Raw genomic sequence first — 17297 nt, 5'->3', positions numbered from 1 at the left:
TGACAAATGCTGGGCTGGATGAAGCACAAGCTGGAATCAAGATTGCTGGGAGAAATATCAATAACCTCAGATATGCAGATGACACCACCCTTATGGCAGAAAGTGAAGAGGAACTAAAAAGCCTCTTGATGAAAGTGAAAGAAGAGAGTGAAAAAGTTGGCTCAAAGCTCAACATTCAGAAAATGAAGATTATGGCATCTGATCCCATCACTTCATGGGAAATAGATGGGGAAACAGTGGAAACAGTGACAGACTTTATTTTTCTGGGCTCCAAAATCACTGCAGATGGTGACTGCAGCCATGAAATTAAAAGATGCTTACTCCCTGGAAGGAAAGCTATGACCAACTTAGATAGCATATTAAAAAGCAGAGACATTACTTTGCCAACAAAGGTCCGTCTAGTCAAGGCTATGGTTTTTCCAGTAGTCATGTATGGATGTAAGAGTTGGACTGTGAAGAAAGCTAAGCACCAAAGAATTGATGTGTTTGGACTGTGGTGTTGGAGAAGACTCTTGAGAGTCCCTTGGACTGCAAGGAGATCCAACCAGTCCATTCTAAAGGAGATCAGCCCTGGGTGTTCTTTGGAAGGAATGATGCTAAAGCTGAAACTCCGGTACTTTGGCCACCTCATGCGAAGAGTTGAGTCACTGGAAAAGACTCTGATGCTGGGAGGGATTGGGGGCAGAAGGAGAAGGGGACGACAGAGGATGAGATGGCTGGATGGCATCACCAACTCGATGGACGTGAGTTTGAGTGAACTCCAGGAGTTGGTGATGGACAGGGACGCCTGCCGTGCTGCAATTTATGGGGTCGCAAAGAGTCGGACACGTCTGAGCCACTGAAATGAACTGAACTTAACTTGTTTCAGCCTACTCGGTGCAAAAAATCCAAATAATCCACAGTGATGGTGCCAAAGTTCTCAGACTCTCCAGATCAAATACTGGGAAAATCGTGTACTCCTTCTTGACAAAAGCCTCAGAAGGAGCCCATTTCTCCACTTCCATGTGAATGGGAAATAGCCCTTGCCCCATGCAAAAATTCTGTCAAATATTCTTTCTGGAACAACCTCTCTCTCAATGTGCCAGAGAACCTGCTTTGTGACAAGACTATTGAATGACTCCATCTCATGAGTGGCCTCAAACCATAAAACGTCTGAACCCTGTCTACACAGAAGACTGGATGGAGCTCATCACTTCCTCTTCTGCCTCCCCAGGTCCTACCATCCCACTGAGTCATATAGGTAGAACTGCACACACACCTGGACTCTACTGCTCCCCATCCATCCAAACACCTCGCCAAACTCGACCTCACAGGACGTTAGCTGCTTCTCTTGATGAGTGAAAATGTCTTCTACAGATTTTATGAAACTGATGATCACTATTCTTTTTGCAAATAAAGGTAAGTACCTCAAGTGTTTATTATTAAAAACAAAACATACAAATGCCACAATAAAACTCCTCTGACTGGATGAACTGAGATTTTTTTCCACTTAGTAGATACAGAGAAGCATGAGACTCAACATGCGTCTGTTCTTGGCTTGGTTTCTAGAAGGTTAAGTTGGTATTAATCTCCAATAATTATTCAAGGTTGAGGTCTCTGATGCAAACATATTCTCTCCTTACTTTTTGGTTATTTTTATAACTTTTAAAAATATATAACAATCTATTTTCCTTATTTTTGTTTTAATACTTATGAAATGTGTGCAATAATAAGAGAAAAATTTGATTATTTCATCATCTGTGATTACCTGTAGAATAGACTAATGAATCATAAAATGTGTTCCCCATTATTCTGTTTTTTGCTGCACCTTGCAGGATGTGGTTTCCCAACCAGGACTAAACTGGTTGCCCCCACAGTGGAAGCACAGAGTCTTAACCACAGGACCACCAAGGATGCCTCTGTTCCCCATTATTCTAAAACTAGGAAGGTGAATGGAGTTATCAACTAAATACATACTGAACCGATCCCCCTCCTGAGTTCTCCTAGGGGATTATTTTCAGCATCACTTCTATGAATAGCTTTCAGAAAGGGGAACACAAACAGTGTGGTTCAATTCAGTTCAGTCGCTCAGTTGTGTCAAACTCTGTGTGACCCCATGAACCGCAGCACGCCAGCCCTCCCTGTCCATCACCAACTCGCGAAGTCCACCCAAACCCATGTCCATTGAGTCGGTGATGCCATCCAACCATCTCATCCTCTGTCGTCCCCTTCTCCTCCTGCCCTCAATCTTTCCCAGCATCAAGGTCTTTTCAAATGAGTCAGCTCTCCGCATCAGGTGGCCAAAGTATTGGAGTTTCAAACGCTTCAAAATCAGTCCTACCAATGAACACCCAGGACTGATCTCCTTTAGGATGGACTGGTTGTATCTCCATGCAGTCCAAGGGACTCTCAAGAGTCTTCTCCAACACCATAGTTCAAAAGCATCAATTCTTCACCACTCAGCTTTCAAACAGTGTGGTTATCACCCCAAATACTGAAAATGACAAAGAGCAGACATGAAAATAAAAGGGCTTATCTTTTCAATAGGGCTCCCCTGGTGACTTAGATATCAGAGTCCACCAGCAATGCAGGAGAGCTGGGTTCAACCCCTGGGTCAGGAAGATCCTCTGGAGAAGGGAATGGCTATCCACTCCAATATTCTTACCTGGGGAATTCCATGGACAGAAGAGCCTCATGGGCTACAAACCATGCAGTCTCAAAGAGTCAGACGTGATTAAGCGACTATCACACATCTTTCCAATACTTTTAACAACTGCAACTTACTAGAACATGTGAAAGAATATTTTTTTCAAATATATCACTTTTGACATATGTTTCCTGAGGTCTCCTTTCCTTTCCCTAATCTTTTCCTTTCCTTGTCATTTCTGGTAACTTTCAGTTCAGTTCAGTTCAGTCGCTCAGTTGTGTCTGACTCTTTGCGACTCCATGAACCACAGCACGCCAGGCCTCCCTGCCCACCACCAATTCCCAGAGTTTACCTAAACTCATGTCCATTGAGTCAGTGATGCCATCCAACCATCTCATCCTCTATCATCCCCTTCTCCTCCCGCCTTCAATCTTTCCCAGCATCAGGGTCTTTTCAAATGAGTCAGCTATTCATATCAGGTGGCCAAAGTATTGGAGTTTCAGCTTCAACATCAGTCCTTCCAATGAACACTCAGGACTGATCTCCTTTAGGATGGCCTGGTTAGATTTCTTTGCAGTCCAAGGGACTCTCAAGAGTCTGCTCTCCAACGCCATGGTTCAAAAGCATCAATTCTTCAGCGCTCAACTTTCTTTTGAAGAACAATTCTCTATTTTCCTTCTACATTAGTTCCAACATGATTAAATACTTTCAAGAATAGTATTAACAGAGTGGATACTCTGTGTTAGGACATAGGTCATGAACAAGACAGAAATGGTTCCTGTCCTCATGGTGCTCACATCCATCCTCCTTGGGATAAAATGCAAAGGGCAGCTGACCCGCTGCCAGCTCCATTTGCCTTAAGGGCCAAACCTACTCTCAGGGTCCATAACTTTCAATCACCTAATGTTAACAGTGAGAAATACCATAGAACAGTCTGCAGAGTTTCAGGGGTCTGGTTAATTGAGGCATAAATGGAAGATAGACTGCACTGCCATCCCAACCTGAGAGCCCTGGTACTCACTTGTACATTCCAGGCGTTTCACATCTCGTGATGTCTCTAAGAAATATCGCCGAAGAAAAAGAAAATGATGCCAAGGGGAATCACAGGTATAGCAGTCCAAGGAATTGCAGCCACCATCACGCCCACCACACCAATCACAAGTAGAAATGTCTGAAATAGAGAAAATACAGAGGCCTTCATGTCAAGGATACTTTTCAAAGATAAATTTTATTGATCTGTTAGGATTAAACTCCTTTCCTTGAAACTTGTTGAAACAGCAGGGAATGCTTTCCCTTCCAAAGAAATAGAAGTATAGGTGGTCCTCATGATGTTTATTGCATGCACCAAACACTCTGATAAGAACTTTCTAGGTATCAGCTCTTGTGATACACTCAGTAGCCTTTTGAGGCAGGAATTATTATTTTTAACAGATGAGACTATTTGAGGCTCAGAGAGTAGGAGCTGCATCTCAAACTATCAGGAGTCAGCGGGTGTTACTAGAGAGAGGAGTGAGCAAGCATTACAGATGAGGAATCCAGATGCTTCAGCTATCCATGTAGGGATAAAGAAGTGGTTAATCACTTTGACTTTTCACTTTCATGCATTGGAGAAGGAAATGGCAACCCACTCCAGTGTTCTTGCCTGGAGAATCCCAGGGACGGGGGAGCCTGGTGGGCTGCCATCTATGGGGTTGCACAGAGTCAGACACGACTGAAGTGACTTAGCAGCAGCAGCAGCAATTACAAATTACAAATTCAGTGTAATGTATCTAGTAACAGTATTATCTAATTTTACAAATGGAGACAGTGAGGCACAGGGAGAGGAAAAGTAACTTGATGGAAACTGCAAAGCCTAAGTCACGGAGCTGGGAACCCCATGTCATGAGCCATTATGACATATTTAAGCTTGCCCCCAACATACAGCCATCTTTCTATCATTATACTAAGTATTTAAAATGCCCATTCCAAAGGTTAACTATTATAACAACACCAGATTCCATTTACAGTGTGTGTACTGTGTGTAAGGCCCTGTGCTGAGTTCCATGAGCATTCTCTTAATCATCACAAAAATATCCCCTGAGATGATTTTCTCATAGGAAATGATCTAGGTCTAAAAAAGACAGCAGGTAGAACAATAAATGAAATCATTGGTTGATGCTGATTTAAGCATCCATCTTTATCAGGAAAAGTATGATGATACTCTGGAGGACAGTATCAGGCAATAAGAATGCAATCAACATTTAGCATCTGCCTGCTACAAAAGTGAGGTGAGGTAGTGGGGGCATGCAGATTCACCCAGTCTGGGCCAGGGTCTCTGAAGTTTGTCTCAGGTGGATACAAATTCATGGTGATCTGCACAGGGGGATGGGGAAATACAGCGAAGAATACCTCAATATTTTTAGACAATTCTAAGACTCATGACTGATTTTATAGGCTTCTTTAACAAATAGAAAGAATGGCATGAATGACTTGCAGGCAGTAATCACAGTTGATGGAAATTTTGACAAAAAAGGAGCTGGAATGAGAAGGCTGAGATGCTTGTCTGAGTTAACACTGGCTATTCTTTAAGATAAGAAATGATGAAGTTGGGAGGGTAAGTGGTTGTCCTAAAGTTTCCCAGTAAGGTATTGCTTATCCTGGAGAAAGAGAGGAGCAGTTTGTAATCAGGGAATCCCAGAGCCACAGCTGCAGGTAGGAGGAACAAACAACCAGAACTGTGACTCTTTGGCCAGGAGCCCTTGGGAACCAAACTGCATGATCTGGATAGAGACCCATGTGCTTTTCCTGTTTCTCCCTGTCTCTGCTGTGGTATCAAAAGAAAACTCAGAGTGAAGAGCATGGAGTTCTGAATGAATAAATGCTAATCATAAGTGGAGAAAAATAGGGCTGTCTGACCGCCCTCCTATTAGACCTACAGAAAACAATTTCTTTCAGCCACTGGCTTGACTGTGCATCCTACCAGGCTACAACCTTCATGTTCATATGGAGGGGTCCTTCCAGCTCCTTCTATGTCTAGCCTTTAGGTCACTTGACTTGCATTGTTTTTTGTCAAAAACAAAAAACTACACCTAAAGTGTTAATTATTAAAAGAAAAAAATCCAAATTACTGGTTTTTAGCAGATTTGCATCATTTGATGAACAACATTCATCCGTTTCAATAATCTGGCTCTCCCCAGGTGTCTTCCCTGGTGGATCAGTCATTAAAGAATCTGACTGCTATGCAGGAGACCCAGGTTTGGTCCCTGGGTGAGGAAGTTCCCCTGGAGAAGGAAATGGAAACTGACTCCAGTATTCTTGCCTGGGACATCCCATGGACAGAGGAACCTGGCATGCTAGAGTCCATGAGGTCAAAAAGAGTCAGACAAGACTGAGTGACTAAACCACTCCAGGTGAGGGCCTTTTATGACTAACCCAGCCTGGCACGTAGCCTGGGAAGCAGAGGTAAGATGAAAATGAAGGGCTCCATGGAAGCTGTGCCAATGCTTTTTCCTTAGGTACCCACTGAAGACCCATTACTAATGCTCTCAGAAACTCTGGAGTTAGGTTCAGATTTCATGGCCCTAAATTCTAAAGCAATTCAAGGAGGGTGCCTCTAACAGCTTTATTATACATACACACACACACAATGTATTGGTTTCCCAAGTGGCTCAGATGGTAAAGAATCTGCCTGCAATGCAGGAGACCCAGGTTTGATCCCTGGGTTTGGAAGATCCCCTGGAGAAGGGATGGGCAACCCACTCCAGTATTCCTGCCTGGAAAATCCCATGGACAGAGGAGCCTGGCAGGCTACAGTCCATGGGGTCCCAAAGAGTTGGACATGACTGAGAACTTTTACTTTTATATTTATGTACATTTGTGAATCTTTTATTGCCAGCCATCTCAAACCCTTTATAGAAGTTTATAGAAGATGAAAATAATATCTAAGCAAGAAGTTAACATCTGAAGAAGGAAACAAAAGATCCTAGTGTACAATAAACACACAATAAATCCCTTCCTTGTAGCCAACCTCATTTCTTTCTCCTACATTCTCGGGAATGCCAAAAAGCCCAGTTCAAGCTACACACACAGTTACCCCCACCTGGTTGGATTCCAGGCCCATCTGATGGACCACATCACCATGGCCTGTGCTTCTGTACCTCTGTCAGACTATGGAACAGAGACAGTGATGAGTATATAGAAAGAAGCATATTGACCCAGAAGCAAGTGACCCAAGTCCTGATATTCCCCAGATAAGGAGAATCATTATTTTTATATATTTCCCATTTGGACTACACCATTTGGGAAATTCTATCCAAAGTCTATGAATCCACATAATCAAATAAAAAATTCTTAGACGAAATCTTTCACTTGAGAGAAAATGGTGATTTTTCATAATTCAGAAAAATTCACACAAAATCCCTGGGTTGGGAAGATCCCCTAGAAAAAAGAATGGCACACCACTCCATAATTCTTGCCTGGAGAATTCCATGGACAAAGGAGGCTGGCAGTTTAGTCCATGAGACTGCAAAGAATCGGACACAACTGAATGACTAACAAGCGTACACACCCACGTACAAACCCTAAGACCAAGCTTTTCTAAACCTGGCCTTTGCTTGGGATATATTAATCACATTCTTCATCCCTCATTTGACTGCCTTGGGTCTTTTCACAACCACGTAAGCTCTGGGACCTGGATATCCTTCAATTCACTCCCAACTTAGAGTCATAGCTAACTCCACTGAAGAGTGAGTAGTGGGGTTTGGTTCACAGTTTGCTAACCAGCATGATAGGAAGCTTTAGGGAAACATGGTGTATCTCTTCCCTCATGTTTAGTGTATCTCACTGATCAATAGATTCCTTTCTACTTTTGTCAGAGTTCAACGATATTACAAAATTTAAGACTGGAGTCCTCTTATTTTATAATTTATCATGGTACACCTTAAAAAGAAGAGCACTATAAAAGTATATCACAGGGAAATCTATTTAACATTCTGTGATAACCTATATGAGAAAAGAACCTAAGAAAGAATGAATATAGGTACATGTATAACTAAATCACTTTGCTGTACATCTGAAACAAATACAACATTGTAAATCAACCATATTCCAATAAAATTAAAATAATTTTTAAAAAAGAAAAAAGTCTTTAAAAAAAGTTAAAATCAAGGGTTTTGAAATCCATCTTATAAATAAAAGAAAGAAAACAGCATATTAAAGTATGTAGAAGAATGAAAATAGAAAAAAAAAAAATAGACTCTTGAGAGTCCCTGGTACAGCAAAGAGATCAAACCAGTCAATCTCAAAGGAAATCAATGGTGATTTTTCACTGGAAAGATTGGATGCTGAAGCTCCAATACTTTGGCCACCTGATGTGAAGCACTGACTCACTGGAAAAGACCCTGATGCTGGGAAAGACTGAGGGCAGGAAGAGAAGGGAGCGACTGAGGATGAGATGGTTGGACGGCATCATCAACTCAATGGACACGAGTTTGAACAAACTCTGGGAGATAGTGAAGGACAGGCAAGCCTGGCGTGCTGCAGTCCATGAGGTCACAAAAAATCAGACACAACTAAGCAACTAAATGACAAAAGACCTGAATGAAAAAGAAAACTAAGCAGAAAAATCGACAAACACAAAGCGTGGTTCTTTGAAATCACCACAAAATGCAAAAGGAAAAAAAAAAAAAGAGAGAGAGAAAATTTACAATTCACACGAATTAAAAGAAGATAACACAAAAGATTGGGCTTCCCTGGTGGCTCAGATGGTAAAGAATCTGCTTGCAATAGGGGAGATCCACATTTGATCCCTGGGTTGGGAAGATCTCCTGGAAAAGGAATAGCAACCTATAGCAGTATTCTTGCCTGGAGAATCCCATGGACAGAGGAGCCTGACAGGTTACAGTCCATGGGGTTACAAAGAGTCAGACATGACTGAGGAACTAACACTTCAGCTTTCATTTTAATACAAAAGATAACATAAGCATTACAAAGAGACTATAATAAACATTGTGCAGATAAACTTTTAAATTTTAATGTAAAGGACAAATGTCTTAAAAAATGACATATAAAACTAACATAATGATATAGAAAATCATAATAAATGCATATTGATCTAAGAATTTGAATTCTTTTTTAAAATTTTACTTTATTTTATTGTTTTGGCCATTCCATGCAGCTTGTGGGATCTTAGTTTTCCTACCAGCAATCGAACTCAGGCCCGCAGCAGTGAAAGCACCAAGTCGTGACCACTGGGCTACCACAGAATTCCCTGAATACATAATTTTTAAATTTCTCAAAGAAAAGACTGTAAGTTCAGAGGGCTTCACAAAAACACTGTGCAGAAAAGTTTTACCAAACTTTTCCCGGTACTTTTCCAGGGTCCAGCATTATCATGATATAAAAACCAGATAAAGACATTAAAAGAAAGAAAAATTGCAAACCAAACTGTCTTGGAATATTAAATGACATACCAATGAACTGAATCTAGCAATATAAAAAGGTAATATTCCACAATCTAACTTGACTGGGCAAGTCCAAAATACTCAGGGTCTCCTGTAACAAAGGACAGGGTGGAACCCTTGGGCAGGAGCTGATACTGTTCTCTACAAGCAGAATTTCTTTTTATTTCAGGGAGGCTTTGTCCCTACTTAAAATCAACTAATTATGGACTTCCAAAACATCTACAAAATACCTACAGAGCAACACACAGATCACCTTTTGACTGAATAACTGAGGAATGTAGTCTGGTCAAGCTGACATTAAACTTACCATTAAAAATGGAAATATTTCCCATGTATTTTCATGAAGATACATAAGAAATGATGCTTTTGAACTGTGGTGTTGGAGAAGACTCTTGAGAGTCCCTTGAACTGCAAGGAGATCCAACCAGTCCATCCTAAAGGAAATCAGTCCTGAATATTCATTGGAAGGACTGATGTTGAAGTTGAAACTCCAATACTTTGGCCACCTGATGCAAAGCACTAACTCATTAGAGAAGACCCTGATACTGGGAAAGATTGAAGGCAGGAGGAGAAGGGGATGACAGAGGATGAGATGGTTGGATAGCATCACTGACTCGATTGACATGAGTTTGAATAAGCTCCGGGAGTTGGTGATGGACAGGGAAGTCTGGCATGCTGCAGTACATGGGGTCATAAAGAGTTGGACATGACTGAGCGACTGAACTGACTGACATACTTCTGATAACAAAAGCTGACAAAATATTTTAAGTAAAGCAAATTATAGACCAATATCCTTCATGAACAACAGGTCCAGAAATTCTTGACAAACTACATACAGCAATACAGAAAAAAAGATGCTGCATTATGACCAAGTAAACTCTTTTCCAGGAATGTTAAGTTTAACTTTCAAATACCAATCACTATAATTCACATTAAAAGAGTAAAGATAAATAATTGTATGACCAGCTGAAGAGATGTAGAAGAAATATTTGTTAAAATTCAATACCTATTTTCATTTTTTTAAAAAAGTAAAATTCTTGACAATTGAGAAATTAAAAGAAACATTTTCAATCTGATAACAGATACCTACCTAAAAATTGCAATCAATATTATTTGTAATGAAAAATTTACTGAAAGATTTTGCCCTAAGAATACAAGATTATCTTATCTAACCAATTCTCTTTAACACTAACTGGAAACTCTAGCCACAACAAGTCAAGAAAAGGAAATAGAAGTCATAGATATTGGAAATGAAGATACAAAACTGCCATTATTTACAGCTGACATGATTGCATATGGACAAAATCCTATAGAATTAAAAAAAATAAAAAACATGCCACTATTGACTCCAGGCAATGCAAAGTTAATTCACAAATAAATCAACTATATTTCTATAGACTAGCAACAAGCAAGTGAATAATGGTATCAGAAACAAGACTTCCCTAGTGGTCCAAGTGGTTAAGAATCCACCTGCCAATGCAGGGAACATGGGATTGATCCCTGGTTTGGGAACCACATGTGCAGAGCAGCTAAGCCCATGTGCCACAGTCACTGAGCCCAGGCTTTAGAACCAGACAGCTGCACCTACCAAGCCCATGTGCCACAATTACTGAAACCCATGCACCCTAGAGCCCATACTCTGCAATAGGAAAAGCTAAATGAGAAGCTCACCCACAGCAACTAGTCACCCCCATTCACCGCAACTAGAGAAAGCCCATACATAGCAAAGAAGGCCCAGTGCATCCAAAATAAATGAATAAATAATTAAAAAAAACAATCCAATAATACTATGAAAAACAAATATGCATGAATAAATTTAACCAGAGAAGTGTAATATGTCTATACTAAAAATTACAAAATATTTCTAAAATTAAAGAAGACCTAAATAAGCAGAGAGAGACAAATACTAGTAATTGCAGATCCAACATTGTTAAGACTCAGACTTCTTGAATATTCTATAGCTAAAAGGAAACATTAATAAAATTTTCAGGCTTTTATTTAAAAACAAATTGAAAGACTTCTAAAACTGACACATAAAAGTAAAGAATCCAGAATGATCAAAGCAAACTTGACAAAGAAGCACAAAGTTAGACAATTTAAACTACAGGTTTCATCTCTTATTAAAATGTACAGTAACTAAGAATGCAGTATTGGTATAAGGATCAAAATATTGGCATAACCTGCAACTACTGAGGAACAAAATAAATTATACAGATGCAGATTTCCTTAATCCAATGCATAAAAGTCTTTAGCAAACATGTCCAGAATAATTGGAAAAAATAAAACTCAACCACTAATTACTCTTTCACATATAAAAATTAGTGCAAGATGCATCAATATCGAAAAAGTTAGAACACAGAAAATTATCTTCACACTCCTAAGGATATGCAAAGATTTCTTAGGATACAAAAACACCAACTACGAAAGAAAAAAAAAGGTAAACATTAGACTTCATCAAAATTAAACCTTGATCTCCACTAAGGATATAAATGGCAAGCCACTGACAGGAATAAAATATCCACAAAGGACTAGCATTAAATATATATTAAAAATAAACATCCCCAAGGGGAATTTGAGGAAGGGGTTGGGAAAGGGATCAACACCCACAGAGATCTCAAAATGACAAACTCATTGTTCAGTGGGAGAGGCTGGATACTCTGTACACACTTTCCCTGACATCTCCACACAATGAAATGCAAGGGTCAGTGGTGCTGAGACAAGTAAAGGCTGCAAAAGCAAGTGACCCATAATAACCTATTACACTGAGTCTCAGGCTTCATTCTCAATATCCAGATGCAGTGGCCTGTTGTTTTGAACTCCCCTCTCTGGAAAGAAATGACTGAGGATACCTCCTTCACATTTTATTTTTCTTGGGCATTTTCACTTTATAAAACTGCAGTCAGTGCATTCTGTGTGTGCTGAGGAGGGAATGACACGGTCCCTGGTGGTCCCACCATGGCCGCCATTGGTCACCCAAGTGCCCTCAGGATTAGCCCTTTGTGACCATGCAAGGACGTGAAGACTAGTTCAGCTCTGCCAAGCTGCTGATTTTTTTTTTTTTTTCCTGAATGAGGGATGTGTGGGGAATAAGCGTTTTGCAACTTAGTTTTCCTCAATAAATTACAGTATTTTGCTGAGAGCAGCTGTGTGCAAGTTCACATGCTCAGAGCAGTCCTAAACCTTTTCTTTGGAAAATTACAATGCCTAAGCCTAACTTCCACATCTCACCTTCATTTTCACTTGTTTTAGCAGTAGGAAGACTCCTTGGAGATGATGATTTCAATGACAAGAATTGTAGATAATTTAGACTTCTTACTCAGTGTTTTTTTGGGACTTTGGCAAATTGTTTGAAAATTACATTACTCTGAAATAGTTAATGCTCAATGGTCTATCTTGAAAACAACTTATTTTTATTTTGTGAGTCTATATAAGAAAGTATCCATCAATATCTTCAAGGATTACAAACCTGGAATCTCTGTGATACAAATTCATGAGATGATATTTATGGGCCTTGAAACTGTCTCTGATAATAACTTTAATGCAAAATAATGCCACTTTGCCAAAGGCGAAAGGAGAAGAGGGTAGCAGAGAATGAGATGGTTGGATAACATCACTGATTCAATGACACTGAACTTGGGCAAACTCCAAGAGATAGTGAGGGACAGGAAGACCTGGTGTGTTGCAGTTCACGGGATCACAAAGAGTTGAACATGACTTAGCAACTGAACTACAGCAAATACCACTGTCATCAGACTATTTCTCTTACCTAAAACACACATGTGGTATTTTAAAAATAGATACTTAGTGCTCAACATGCATTTAGATGTTATGCAAAAAATAATATTAAAATGAATTTCATTTTATCTTTCCAACAAACTTAGGAAGTGGATGTTATTTTCTCCATTTTACAGAAAGGACAGTGTGGCTTTGTGGGGCAGAGATGGTAAGAGGGAGAGCTCGGATGGAGGCTTGGAAAGGGAGACTGTGGGGCTCTGCACTGCCACACTTTAAGGCTGTTGACATAATGAATAATTATCAGGTACAATCACACCACATAAATTGACTTTTTTATGCTGCTCTCCTTCATCCTTTGAAATGGTGGACAGATCCAATTTGCCCAACCACTTATATAATGTGACTGAACAGGCTGGTGGCTGTTACGAGTCAGGGCACAGGATGGTGCACAAACTCATGATCGTCTGTCTGTTGGAATGTGGTCTCTGAGTGAAATCACCTGAGGGGGTGGACTGTCCTGCAGTGTAGACCACTACTCAGAGTCCAGGGTTTTCCTTAGCCACAGGTGGCATCACTATCACCAAATATTAAATAAATTATCTGAAATTTCATTTAAGGGAATGAGAAGGAATTAGATGAGGGAAACTGTATGGAGTAAACACTTTCAGTTCAGTTCAGTTCAGTCGCTCAGTCATGTCCAACTCTTTGCAACCCCATAAATTGCAGCATGCCAGGCCTCCGTTTCCATCCCAACTCCCGGAGTTCACTCAAATTCACGTCCAACAAGTCGGTGATGCCATCCAGCCATCTCATAAAAACAAAAATGATCAAGAATCTTCTAAGGTTTATCAAATACAACAGGGATAAGCAAAATCATAAAAAATGAGTTTGAACACAAGTATGCTAACATAGCTGAAAAAGGACCTTCCAGCCCCTTCCCTTTCCCCCCTGAGCTGGTGATAGAAAGAAAGACTGGGTCCCACACAGAAATTTGGCTTCCACCAGCACCTTTTGCCCCACCATTCACAGCGGCCTTTCCCTCTCATCTGGGATCAAAGGTCACCTCCTAAAAGCTTCTTCCACCTCCTGAACCAGGAGTCAGCTCTTTGCATCAGGTAGACAAAATATTGGAGTTTCAGCTTCAACATCATTCCTTCCAATGAACATTCAGGACTGATTTCCTTTAGGATAGACTGGTTGGATCTCCTTGCAGTCCAAGGGACTCTCAAGAGTCTTCTCCAACACCACAGTTCAAAAGCATCAATTCTTCGGTGCTCAGCCTTCTTCACAGTCCAACTCTCACATCCATACATGACCACTGGAAAAACCATAGCCTTGACTAGACGGACCTTTGTTGGCAAAGTAATGTCTCTGCTTTTGAATATGCTATCTAGGTTGTTCATAACTTTCCTTCCAAGGAGTAAGTGTCTTTTAATTTCATGGCTGCAATCACCATCTGCAGTGATATTGGAGCTCCAAAAAACATATCTGACACCATTTCCACTGTTTCCCCATCTATTTCCCATGAAGTGATGGGACCAGATGCCATGATCTTAGTTTTCTGAATGTTGAGCTTTAAGCCAACTTTTTCACTTTCCTTTTTCACTTTCATCAAGAGGCTCTTTAGTTCTTTTTCACTTTCTGCCATAAGGGTGGTGTCATCTGCATATCTGAAGTTATTGATATTTCTCCTGGCAATCTTGATTGCAGCTTGTGCTTCATCTAGCCCAGCCTTTCTCATGATGTACTCTGCATAGAAGTTAAATAAGCAGGGTGACAATATACAGCCTGGATATAGTCCCTTTTATATTTGGAACCAGTTGGTTGTTCCATGTCCAGTTCCAACTGTTGCTTCCTGATCTGCATACAGATTTCTCAAGAGGCAGGTCAGGTGGCCTGGTATTCCCATCTCTTGAAGAATTTTCCACAGTTCATTGTGATCCACACAGTCAAAGGCTTTGGCATAGTCAATAAAGCAGAAATAGATGTCTTTTCTGGAACTCTCTTGCTTTTTGGATGATCCAGCGGATGTTGGCAATTTGATCTCTGGTTCCTCTGCCTTTTCTAAAACCAGCTTGAACATCTGGAAGTTCACAGTTCACGTATTGTTGAAGCCTAGCTTGGAAAATTTTGAGAATTACTTTACTAGCGTGTGAGATGAGTGCAATTGTGCGGTAGTTTGAGCATTCTTTGTCATTGCCTTTCTTAGGGATTGGAATAAAAACTGACCTTTTCTAGTCCTGTGGCTACAGCTGGCATATTCAGTGCAGCACTTTCACAGAATCATCTTTTAGGATTTGAAATAGTTCACCTGGAATTCCATCACTTCCACTATTTTTGTTCGTAGTGATGCTTCCTAAGGCCCACTTGACTTCACATTCCAGGATGTCTGGCTCTAGGTGAGTGATCACACCATTGTAATTATCTGGGTCGCGAAGATCTTTTTTGTACAGTTATGTGTATTCTTGCCACCTCTTCTTAATATCTTCTGCTTCTGTTAGGTCCATACCATTTCTGTCCTTTATTGAGCCCATCTTTGCATGAAATGTTCCCTTGGGATCTCTAATTTTCTTGAAGCGATCTCTAGTCTTTCCCATTCTATTGTTTTCCTCTATTTCTTTGCACTGATCACTGAGGAAGGCTATCTTATGTCTCCTTGCTATTCTTTGGAACTCTGCATTCAAATGGGTGCATCTTTCCTTTTCTCCTTTGCTTTTCACTTCTCTTCTATTCACAGCTATTTGTAAGATATCTTTGCTTTTTTGCATTTCTTTTTCTTGGGGATAGTTTTTATCCCTGTCTCCTGTACAATGTCACGAACCTCCATCCATAGTTCATCAGGCACTCTGTCCATCAGATCTAGTCCCTTAAATCTACTTCTCACTTCTACTATATAATCATAAGGCATTTGATTTAGGTCATACCTGAATGGTCTAGTGGTTTTCCCAACTTTCTTCAATTTAAGTCTGAATTTGGCAATAAGACACCTTAGCACAGAGCAATCAGCCTATGAAAAGAAAAACTGTCTACAAAAACAAAAGACATTTTCTGAGATGACTTTGATCCCATAATCGAATTACTGGCTTAAAAGCCTTCATATCTTCAAAGCTTCTCGCTGTTAAACTTGTTGGACTTCTCAGGTGGCTCAGTGGTAAGAATCTGCCTACACTGCAGGAGACACAAGTCTGATCTCTGGGTCAGGAATATTCCCTGGACAAGGAAATGGCAACCCACTCCAGGATTCTTCCCTGAGAAATCCCATGGATGGAGATGCCTGGTGGGCTGCAGTCTATGGTGTCACAGAAGAGTCGGACACAACTTAGCAACTAAACAACATTGTCCTTGTTAAAGTATTATTTTCACCTTATTTTTAACCAATCTTTTATTTGTAAGTAACCACACCTGGCTTTATCCAAATAAAATGGTGCAGCAGATATTTGTCCCCTGTGGGACTACAACGCATCATGCTCGTGCTCAATGGTGTCCAACTCTTTGCAGCCCCATGGACTATAGACTGCCAGGCTTCTCTGTCTGTGGAATTTTCTGGGCAATAATACTGAAGTGGGTTGCCATTCTATTCTCCAGGGCATCTTCCCAACCCAGGAATTGAACCCATGTCTCTTGCATCTCCTGCATTTGCAGGTAAATCCTTTACCACTGAGCCACTTGGGAAGCCCAATACAGTGCATAATTTAGTTAATCTAGGTTATCTTTCCATGAGAGGTGAGTGACTGTCTCTCTGTTATGAAATGTGCTCACAGTAAAGGGAATCCACACCAGACACCTGGAAGGCAGAGGGAGAACCATTTACCCAGCATGTCGCTGCTTCAGAGGAACATTGACATGATTGTGTAGCCACTCCTGCCCCAGGGGTTACTCATGTTAACTCAGCCTCCCAATCACAGCCACACCTCTCTCTCAAAAACACAGCCTCTTACAGAAGATAACAGGACACATTACCAGGGTGAAAGGCCCACCTCCAGTCCCTGTGAAAAATCCTTGAGAAACAGGCACTCTGCTCTTCCCTGTGAGAACTCTGGACTGGTACAGCAGGACTGGTACATTACCTGGATGAAATCTTGAAATATCAGGGGCAGCAAGTCATCCATATGCCCAATGTCTTTGAAGAAACGATTTAAAATTCTTCCTGCAAGAATAGGATACAAAAATTACTCATTTCCTCAGATAGGAGTTTTAAGAGAAATAATTCATGAACAGATCAAAACAATATTTTTGAAGTATTGTATTTACTTTCCTGGTAATACAATGTCCCCAGTGCAGGGCACATGGGTTTGACCCCTGGTGCAGGAAGATTTCACATGCCACAGAGCAACTAAGCCTGTGCACCACAACTACTGAAGTCCATGTGCCTAGAGCCTGAGCTCTGCAACAGAAAAAGCGACAACAATGTGCAGCAACAAAGACCCATGCACCTAAAAATAAATAAATATTTTTTTAAAAGTCCACCTGCCAGTGCAGAAGACATAAGAGACAGG

At 40.6% G+C, this 17297-nt stretch overlaps 1 protein-coding gene across 1 annotated transcript in view; it reads right to left on the bottom strand.

The window, feature by feature from the left end:
* Window positions 1-17297, bottom strand: part of LOC133258040 (ATP-binding cassette sub-family C member 4-like) — a 158901-nt gene that overhangs the window by 70137 nt on the left and 71467 nt on the right. Inside the window, 3 exon segments of the mRNA XM_061434375.1 lie at window positions 3648-3707; window positions 3710-3797; window positions 16869-16948. Coding sequence (XP_061290359.1) covers window positions 3648-3707; window positions 3710-3797; window positions 16869-16948 — 228 coding nt within the window.

This window comes from Bos javanicus, chromosome 12 (genome assembly GCF_032452875.1).
Source record: "Bos javanicus breed banteng chromosome 12, ARS-OSU_banteng_1.0, whole genome shotgun sequence".
NCBI classification, from domain to species: Eukaryota; Metazoa; Chordata; class Mammalia; order Artiodactyla; family Bovidae; genus Bos; species Bos javanicus.
This window is presented reverse-complemented; position numbering and strand designations above follow the sequence as displayed.